Source organism: Triplophysa rosa, linkage group LG1, assembly GCF_024868665.1.
Source record: "Triplophysa rosa linkage group LG1, Trosa_1v2, whole genome shotgun sequence".
Taxonomy (NCBI): Eukaryota; Metazoa; Chordata; class Actinopteri; order Cypriniformes; family Nemacheilidae; genus Triplophysa; species Triplophysa rosa.
The window spans coordinates 9,829,448-9,840,349 of record NC_079890.1 but is presented as its reverse complement, the minus strand read 5'-3'; the positions used below and the strand labels follow the sequence as shown (position 1 = coordinate 9,840,349).

The 10,902-nt window shown below is 41.4% G+C and overlaps 1 protein-coding gene across 1 annotated transcript in view; it reads right to left on the bottom strand.

The window, feature by feature from the left end:
- Positions 1-36: 36 nt before the first annotated feature.
- Positions 37-10,902, bottom strand: part of efnb3b (ephrin-B3b) — a 77,178-nt gene continuing 66,312 nt past the window's right edge. The window contains exons 3-5 of the mRNA XM_057334550.1: positions 6,786-6,878; positions 5,701-5,769; positions 37-2,391 (exon numbers count right to left, since the gene is read on the bottom strand). Of these exons, the coding sequence (XP_057190533.1) occupies positions 1,970-2,391; positions 5,701-5,769; positions 6,786-6,878 (584 nt within the window). The 3' untranslated portion in view covers positions 37-1,969. The remainder of the gene's footprint in view (positions 2,392-5,700; positions 5,770-6,785; positions 6,879-10,902) is intronic.

The window sequence follows — 10,902 nt, the reverse complement described above, 5'->3', positions numbered from 1 at the left end:
GTGTGTGTGTGTGTGTGTGTGTGGTGTGTGGTGTGTGTGTGTGTGTGTGTGTGTGTGTGTGAGAGAGAGAGAGAGAGAGAGAGAGAGAAAGGAGAGATAGCGTGTGAAAGAGTAGCTAATTACAGTATTTTTACGGAAACTAGCATATATGGCCAATCAGAATGGCTTTTGATTATGTAATCGGTTTGCACGTGCACGTGTATGCGCGAGATGAAAAGCGGTCTCTCTACAAGTGCTTTTTTTGTGTGCCACGGCCATTGAATCTCTCTCAGAGCGCGTGTGCGCGTCTGCATAATATCGAAACGTTTTCCGAGATACTCTAGAATTTCAAATGAGTCCCCAGAAATATTTCCACTTCACGTGAACAAAAAAAGAGCACTGTGTATCTATAAAAGAGGAATTCTGTGTGTCCATCTATCCTGTTGTCCATCTGAGAGAATTAGCTCCTTTCTTCCCTCTCATCCGACTCTCTCTCTACCTCAGAACACAGCCGTGCGCTCACATCTGCCTCCTTCACCGCTTCAGACGAGCTTTTCCAAGAGTTTATTAAAAACCTTTCCTATCTCTCGCTCTCTCTCTGTCTCTCTCCTGCTTCAAGCATCTTTCATCCCCCTCCCATCTCTCCCTCCCCTATTTTTTGTCTTTTAATGTGCGATTCTTTCATAGTTTTACTCTTTCTGGAAGTTTCTTGCTCATCCGTTTTCGTTTCCTATCAGGCAGTGTGCATATCCTTTTTATTTAACCCCATCCATTTCTTCCCTCCTTTCAGTTTTTTCCCTTTTTGTTCAAAAAAAGCATCTTAAAAAATAAGAATAAAAAAACTCTCAGATTGTTCTACCTCAACACGTTCACAAACGAGGTCTAGCTTCAAAACTACATCAGAGTACAAGGAGCTATAAAAATATATGTGTAGAGCGGAGGAGACTCCTGGGAAAGAGAAAAATGAGGTGGAAAACAGAACCAAACAAACTCGGTTTCTGCAACAGAATGAAAGTATTAAATTAATTTACAACTCAAAAGGGAAAGACACAAGGTCAACATGTCGATAAACAAATTAGGCCTAGCAAAGGAACTGTGTAACTTTACATGAAATTTTCTAAAAATTATTTTACTGAGTATTCATATATAATTATAATCTATGTGTTTGAAAGCAATAAAAAAACATTTTTGATGTTCACTCACATTTTATGTTTTGGTTTTGAAACAGTCTAACAAACACGCATTCACGCTAACACTGACACTGTACTCAGACACACACTCATCCACACAAACACTCGCAAGTTTTACTGAAGCTCACCAGCAGTGTCAGAATATTTATCCTACACACTCACAAAATACACACGTTATTAAAATATACAAGATTCCCCACGCCACTGCAACTCCACCAACCAAACACATGGGTCCACACATCACGTGACTGGAGCCCTGTGCGACGATTGGCTAAATCAATGGCTCCCCCCCTTACAGAGGAGTAGTAACACAAACTAGACTGCTATTTGTGAGTAAATGTAGCATTCAAGGTCGAAGTTCAAAATGTTTTTCGAGGTTTGGACAAGTTGAGTGTTCGTTTTTTCGTATTTTTGCGAGTACATCAGAAAAGACAGTTTTGACGCTTGTGCTCCAATGAAACTAGGAGTTTATATGTTTTGTTTCAGTTGGCAGAATCGCTCCAGGAGGTCTTCTCTAGCTTTAAGAACTTTTCCCGGTGGGATGTCAGAGAGAAGGAGGCCCTTGTATCAGGACATCCTCTCTCTAACAGAAGGCCGAAGGTTGGGGGACTTGTGAGGAATGATAACACACACCCGGCCCCAAAAAGTCACTATATGGGAGAAATGTGTGTGAAGGTAAAAGGATCTGATCTACAGGGACAACCGCAGTCACGTGGAGGACTGCGGCGGTGGGGCGGGATTTAGGTAGTAGTTAAGGTTGGTGTGGTCATCGTAGTTGTCGGTAAGGTCGTCTCCGGTTCTCATACTTTGTAGTAGATGTTGGCTGGACTCTGAGGGGGCATCTCCTGTACGATGTAGACCGGATGACCGTAGTCCCCGCTGACTTTCTCGTAGTGGGGGCAGTAGGCGGAGTCAGAAGTCCGCAGAGGGATGATGATGTCGCTAGGCTCTGATCCGTTGTTGTTGCCACTTCCTCCGCCCCCGCCACAGCCTCGCTTGGGCGAGGTCAAGGATGAGAGGGAGAGAGGAGGGTGGTGCGATTCTGAATGTTTGGCGTGTCGTCGTCGGTAACACACCACACAGATGACGGCAGTGACGAGAAGGAGGAAGGCAGAACCTCCGGCGGCACCTGCGATAACAGCGATATTGGAGGGAGGGAGAGGGCCGTTCTCTCCACCCGGTCCTCTTGAGGGAATTCGGGGATGTGTGCTGTTTCCAGTACCTGCAAAACAGAGAGACAATTTGTTTTTCAAATGGAAAAGTTTACCATTTGTGAGATGGTGAGAAGAGACCATAAAGCAGTTAGTAAATGCATAAAAATTCTCAATATTGGATCTTAGAATCAATTTGGATGTATGATCTCCTCTCCACTAGGCTATTACAGTTCAGAAGTCCGATGCATTTTATTAGAGAAACTTTTCAAAGTCTTGCACTTGGTGATGGCACCCATTAGTGAGATGACCACCTTTAACCTGTTCCCGTATTGGAGTGTGAACCCAGAGGACCGGCCTTTGACACTTACATAAGTATTTGTCTGATGTAGTGAGTTCATTAGTGCTGCCCCATCCTGCCCTCCAACATCGCCTTACTTCATTTATCTCCCCATCCTATGTCCTAGTTAATGTCTTTAACCAATCAAATGGAACAAATGAAATGGGGCCATTCATCTAGCAATTTGATTGGCTTGTTCATGTCCTTAACCGATCAAAATGAACCAATTAGAGCCCTGTTCACTAAAACTGTCAGAAATTAGAATAAAAAGTTGGAAGACATTCTAGACTGGTGGACTTTTCTATGAACTCATTGACCAGATCACACTGGCTCAGCTCACACTAGTCAAGGTGGATTGGGTTTCGGCAAACATGCGTGTTTTGGCACACGTGTAAAATACACACGGTTTAACGCTGTGGTCTGTCACACAAGTGGATACTGTGGTCTGGCAATGGAGACGTGAACCAGAATCAGCAAACCGTAGCGTAAAAAAATAAAGATTATGAGATAGAGGAAGTGAGGTGAGACTTTGTTCAGTGTTTAGACAGCTTTAAAGCCAGTGAAACAAAATAAAAAATATTTAGGAACTAGTTGCACAACTTTTTATGTTCTATCAATTTGTTAAATTAATAATATTTTTGCTGTGTTGCTATAATATTTTACATTTTTTTAATAAAAAAAACAGTCTCACTCTAAATCCATACTAATGATGCTATGGTGGACTATTTAGGATAAACAGAGAAATGTCTTAATAGTGTAACAGAACTACAACTTTCAAAGCTTCAATATGTACTTTTGGCTTTTTTAAGCTTTAAAGGTCCAGTGTGTAATTTTTTGGAGGATCTATTGACAGAAATGCAATATAATATACGTAACTACGTCTTCAGAGGTGTATAAAGACCTTACGCAATGATGTGTTACGTTTTTATTACCTTAGAATGAGCTATTTCTATCTACAGTACATACACCTTTGCATGGAATTCGCCATGTTGTTTCTACAGTAGCCCTAACCGGACAAACTGCTCTACAGAGCGTTTCGTAAATACGTTATCTCATTTGGCAAAGAAGCGAAAACTTGACGACATCTTAGTCCTGTGTCAGCCACCGTAGTGCTTCGAAAGGGAGGGGTGGACTGAACCGTTGGTTGCAATTCGCAACCTCACTGCTAGTTGCCGCTACATTTTATACACTGGACCTTTAAAAGCTGTTGAGGACACTTAGAGAGAGAGAGATCAGCTCTAAACATACTTTTTCCTATAATAAAAGCATAATAAATAATTATACATCTAAACCTGATCTATGGTTAATGCGGTTAATCTTATACAGTGTTACAAACTGGAACTGTGTATTTTAGCCTCTTATATGAACAACAGCTGAGCAGAAAGAGTATTTTAATAGATGTGGGATCTTTGAGGCTATATTAGTCATTTATCTTTACATAACAGGATTATGGAGTGTGGGAGGCATTTCGCAGGGGAAATGAAAGCCAATCTAAACGCTGTGGTCTGATTGAGCTCTTCAACGTGATGTACAAAACCTCCAATACAGATGTGCTCAGTAACCGCAGCATAGTCAATATTACAAGTGGGTTATCATGCTATAATACTTCATATTATTAAAGCTATAGTTCAACGAAGAATAAATATTATGTCATCATTTATCTCATGTTGTTCCGAACCCCTCAGACTTTCTTCTGTGGAACATAAACAGAGAAATTCGGAGGAACGTTCACACTGTTGTTTCCATACATAACACCGTGTGTCATTGACGGGTCTCAGTGAGCCGTTTTTAAACATGTACATGTGCCAGTGAGATTTGAGAGCTGGAGTAAAAGGGTTTTAGTGAATGAATTTGATTTCAGGCTTATCCTTATATAAACGTATCATATGATGAAGGCAGAAGACTTGGATTATGTTGTGTTCCAGTAACTGGTCACAGTTTTTGGTTATAGTGTGAAGTTGAACATTAACAGTGTTTCAAGGAAGAAAGTCAAACTATTTCTTTAAGGAGACGAACTGTCTCATTGGTACTCAATACAACGTACAATGGCTTAATTGCACATTACATGCAAGACCTAAAACGAATGACCATTGTGCTAACGTGTGGACGCAGCTGATGTTTCAATGTGTGTGTATATGCGTGTGTGCTGTTCTGATCTCCACGGGAGACAACAAGAGCCCCCGGCGAGCACTGGAACGGGCGGAAATACAGGGATCTGTCTGCAGGCGTTCTCAATTGGCCCATCATTATTCTTGACTCAGTTCCTCTCGTTTCCTTTCTCCATCCCTCACTCTTCCTCCACCTCCTCCTTCGCTCCGTGTCTCAATGACTGTACGGGTTATTGTACTTGTAATGACCTGCAGCACTCCTCCAACCCACCTCCACCTGTCTCACCCCAGACTATCTCTCAAACACCATTTTGTGTCGTATATGCTCTTCTTTTCTCTCAATTTGATTATGAACCTCAGATATGAAGTGAGATAGGCTTGTGTTTTCTTTTTTTTGCGTATGCACGTATGTCAAAGAAAAGACACAAGCCACCCGTTTCAAACCCCAGACGTCACCCCCGAGCAAACAGTGAGCCTGAGTAATTTTCTTATTCTATCATGCTACACTAATCATGCTCCTCTCCCCCCCCAATTTTCGGTGACTTTCTTCCTCTCAGGACCGACTAAACCGGGGCTGCTAAACTAATAAGTCTCAGAAACGACGGCTCTCTCCTCCTCTCATTCTTTATCTTTCCCCCGTGCGGCCATTATCCCACCGCACTGCCTCCAGCTCACGGCCCCGGGGCCTCTGAAGAAGTCGCAGAACGGGCGAAAAGAGAAATAAAAGAGGGAGCATGAGGAGGAGAAAACAAACAGAAGGGTGGAATATATCAAAAAGAAGCAGAGCGCCAAGACGTCTGTTTCTCTCCATCCATCTGTCGTTTCCTTCCCTTGTTCCTTCGGTTAGTTCTGTTCTGTCTTTAATGTTCTGTCTGTTTAGGATGAAACATTTTAACATGTCCTCGGCTGATACTGTAGGCAGCTGTGTTTACCTGGATTCTGGTTGTTGATACGGCTCGCTGGGTCAGGTTTGGGGGACTTGGCTGGGAGGCCATATGGATCTAAGGACAAACAAGAGAGTGAGGGATGGTTTAGTTATAATGATGGTTTAGTTCACCTGTCCACAACATATGAATAGGAAATAGCATTTGTTACACAACTTAACAAAGTTGACAAAGTTTATTTTCAAGCGTCCAATAAAGGTGCAAAACGGTCATGAAAACTCGCTTCGGTGCAAGAAATTAAACCTCAGGGAAAACCTCTCAAATATGAACTCTTTAAAATGATTCATAATGCTGTCAGAGGCCCTCGCTGGTGATGCTGAGATGATGTAATCATTACGAAAGATTTTTCATACGCAGACAGCCATCTCTAAGCTTATAGCGAGCTGCCACGCTTGTCAAAATGCCATGACAGCCTGTGTGTGTGTAGACGTGTCTCATCAGAAATCTCCAACCGAAACGGCTTTTATTTAGATGACAAACAAAACAGACGTGACCTTTCAGCCACACAGCAGATAACAACTAGAGTGAGAGACAGCCAGAGAGTGAAAGACCCACACACACAGAGCGAGCGAGAGAGAGAGAGAGAGAGAGAGACAGTGTTGTCAATAATAGTTGTGTGGAAAAAAATTTGAATTCATAACTAAGGATGGGAAAAGGCGCAAGCGAGGGAAGAAAAACAATAAAATGCTTTATAGTCTTTGAGTTGTGGTGAATCCACTCGCATTCAACAGTGAAGAAGCGATTGTGTGATCGGCATAACTGATAATAACTCGACACACACTAGACATATACGAGTGTGTGTGTGTGTGCGCTGTGTACAGTTATGGCTCAGGGAGTTGGTTCCACAGTCTGTTGGGATTCACTTACCGCTGTTTTCCTGCATTTAATAATGAAAACTAACAGGGGCGACAGGGTTTGTGTGTAAACAAAAGCTATTGGTCATGAGGCTGGTCATGTGTGCCACTGAAAGAAACTCTTTACTGAGCCTGTTTCAGCAAATCCAACAGCCGTAACTGTTTTAGGTGACCAACCCTCTGGCACTGTCTGCTGCCAAGTGTGTGTGTGTTACTCACTCTGTCCCACTTTCAGCACCACCTTCATGCCCTGTGTAGCACAAACTCCTCCTCTCACGCTCTCCAGCCCCTGACGGGTCCCATCTGAAGTAGCTATAAAAGAAAGCCACAGATTTCTGATTACTTGTTATTTCATACACATACAAGGACACACAAATCAATCAGATGAGGGGTGTTCACAATTGTGTTCACTTATACATATAAACAGTTGAGATCATAGCCCGGGCTTAGTGGTTAGTACACACTTTGACATGTTGAGCCCTGGTGCTCAGGTGGGAACTCAAGTTTCTTGATCCCTTAATCTTAGAATAAAAATGGCCAAAAAGGCCATGTTTGCAACGGATACTAATTTAGCTCAAACTGTGCTGTTTTCTGTGAAACAGTATGTAAACCACTGTGCTAAACCTTGTAAAAAGACGTTGCATATGACCTCATCACTTTGCGTGTTAAATTCAGCAAGTGACGTGCAGTTATCGCCTCTGAGATTAATTTGTTATTTTGCCTTTTTATTCTAGTCATGTGTAAAAACAACATTTGAGCATCAAATCAGATGATGAGGTAACATGATTTTTAAAGGAAAAAAGGAAGTTCCTTGCATTGATAGAACCTTCTATAGTACATTTTAGTCGATTTCCATCATGTAAGCATGTGATATAGCAAAGTTACAGTAAAGCATACACGAGTTACATCCTGTACATAGTGTGCATACTGCAACAACTGCACTTCTATTAGGGCAGCATGCCATTGCACATGCCCGCAGACTCACACGGCTGAGGTAATCTGGTATTGTAGCAATAATAATTCCCACTGACATTCTGCACAGATATTTGATCTAATGTGGATCAACACACACAAATGTCACCGTACCACAGTACAGTCCTAATGAGGCCTAATTTCCAGTCCCAGAGGAGGTCATTTAACATCCAACATCTCCTCAAACTGCATCCATCGCTCAAACACACACACTAAACCCAGGACCCATTTTAATTTCCTTCACAAACACTGACAGGATCCTGATAAATGATACTGAGGACCTACATGGGTCTATGTGGGCCAGCGATGGGCGCTCCTGATATGAAGTGGGCTACAGGTGGACATCATGCGAGATGCATGTGGGTGGGAGTGTCAGCCGAGAGCGGCTGGTTACATGTGGGCCAGACGCACGGGCCAGAGACAGAACAGGACAGCTTGTCCTTGGTAATAAGGTCTGGCCGTCTTAAATGAGAGAGCAAGAAAGAGAGAGAGAGAGAGACAGAGAGAGAGAGAGAGAGAGTGAGAGAGAGATAATGACCTGATGTAAGTGAGAGTGCCAGATCTTATTTACTGAGGGATGGTGTGAGAGACAGAAATGAAATGGAAGTGAGACACACACACACCACCGTTTTATCCCTTGTGTAATGTCCCTCTCTTAAGTTGATCTTTTTTTGATTCCTTAATGTTAATCTGACACGCTCTGTTGGTCTTAACTGGACTTTTGTACAAAATGTGTATACTTTACAAAAACAAAACACCACTGGGCGGCAGAATTTTCACCCACATATTTTGAGACATTTTAAAGACAGCAAGAGAGTACAACGTGAGACACTGGTCTTTGACAAGCTGTTGCTCACGTGATTGAGAAGAGAGGTGATAAGAAGCGATGGAAAGACCGTAAGTGTGAGTGGACAACAGAAAACCGACAAGAAGAGAAAGAGAGAGTCTTAAAATTTTGAAATACCGCAAGGTCTTCCAGCTGAAAAAGACGAGGAAGAGCAACAAAGAAAAATACTGTTTACAGTTTTTTTCAACTGCTTTCAAAACCTAAAGCTCTTCTTTCATGAACTCCTCTGTACATTTCTGCACAAGATTGAAAGAAATTGGGAGAGAGATGTTTACAGTTTTTTTCAACTGCTTACACACATTTTCAAAAAGTTGCCTCTTTTTTTCAAAACTTTACACACAAATCCAAGAATTGCACACACAAAGTGCAAAATGCCTCGCATCTCTTGCAAAATGAAGCACTACATTAAAAATATCACAAACACATTTCAAAAGCAAACATTTGTCTTCTGTTGCAAACACATTTACCATAATGTTATATTTTTGGATATATCATATACACACAGTTATTCAAAACCTAAAGCTCTTCTTTCAAGAAGCTCCTATGTACATTTCTGTACAAGATTTAAAGTAATTGGCAGAGATGTTTAAAATTCACTGTAAAAACAAACGCAAGATTGAAACCAAGCTTTTTATTTCCTGTGTTTATTCATTTTTTTGCTGGTTGTGAATACAGTATCACTGTACACATTACGAAAAAAAAATCTGGAGGACACGATGCATTGTTGAGGGACTCGCAGCATTTATGTTCGCAAAAATTGTGGCATAATTAAGGATATGGTTGCGTATATTTCACAAATTCTAATAGCATTATTGGCCAAAACCAAATTCACGATAGCCGTCTCTTGCTCTTCAGTGAACATGTGACCTCGCCCACCATGAAACCTTCGCCTTTCCTCTGTAGAAGATTCAGGAACATTGTGAGTGTGTTTTGGTTGTGTTTGAAAAAGGAAATCAATATACTTCCTGTAAGATTTTTGTGTGTTACATAGAGAATCGTGTGTTGTGTTTTGCAAAAAGTGTTTTATGAAACTGAAAACTGAGTCAAAGGTCGAGAATTAGTCTATGGTTTTGCCAATTTGGTGTGTGGTTCTGGTGTTTGAGTGTTAGGTTTCAGAATTGTGTGACAAGTAAACAGTTTGTGTGTAAGCAGTTGAAAAAAACTGTAAGTAGCAAATCTGTACTGTAGCTCTCCTTATAGAAAAACGAGAGAGAAAAGACAGGGTGAGCGAGAGGGAGAGAGGAAGGAAGATGCCAGGATGAGTAATTGAGACAATGATGAGCAGTGATAGAGGAACGAGGAGAAATGGAGGATGGCATCCACAGAGGGAGCATCTCTACTGTCCCAAAAACAACAAGAGCAGAACGAAACAGACAGCAGAAGAAATGAAGAAACATTTCAGTCATTCGTTCTTCGAAAGTACACAGCAACCTACATAAGCACACAAATCTCAGACAAGCCCATTTCATTTACCTCAGAACATGTCTGTGAGTGTGTGCATTTGTACCCCTTTGCCCAGGATAAGAATAAAATCCCGCATTGCTCGTGTATAAAAATAGAGTGAGCCGCTGAGTGTCAAAAAGATTCAAGAGAGAATACCTGATAAAAAAGACAGAAGTATCAGGGCTAAAAGAGCGATTTAGTGAACAAAACAGCAAACAAACGGAGCTGAGGAGGCTGTGTGTGTGCGTGTCTCCCACGCATGTGTTTATGTTAAGGGGTTCTGGGATGCCTCTTGTCACACTAATGATGGTGATAAAGTGTAAGTCAGTCAGACGTGTGTGTGTGTTATGTGTAGCTGCTATCCCATGGCTATTGCAGCTCTTTTATGTGTGTGTGTGTGTGTGTGTGTGTGTGTGTGTGTGTGTGTGCGTGTCCGTGTGTGTGTGTGTGTGCGTGCGTGCGTGCGTGCGTGTGTGTGTGTGCGTGTGTGCGTGCGTGCGTGTGTGTGTGTTATAAGAATAAGAGAAAGTGAGAAGCTGTGTGCATGTGTGCTTAATGTATAGCATGGCAGACCGCAATAAATATTAAAATCTCAGATATTTTTAAACTAATGGCTGTTTACCTCATATGTTAAATTCATATAAATATCATCACCACATGTAATAATTTGAACTTGTCTCTCAGTGTGTATAAGAAATGCTTTGCGGTAATATGTTTACAATGCAAGCTTATCAGCCAGGCATGTTCAAAATATGCAAATGTCACATTGTCAAGATTGTAACACCCCATTAGAGTGAGATAGATAGTGCTATTTAACAACCCTGCCCGTGCAAAATATATTATATCATTTAACTTACGTCATGACCAAAAAATAAAATATTTTCCCTTTGGTCGCCACCCACAGAAAAATAAGTTAATTTACCTGGAAAAGTGATCCTCCTCTAAAGGAAAATCTATACATTTTCACATATCAGATAAAAAACATTACCATAACATTTTCATTTGCTGTCTGCATGTGGGATACAGTATTTAAAGTAATTGTTCACCCAAAAATGAAAATTCTGTCAACATTTA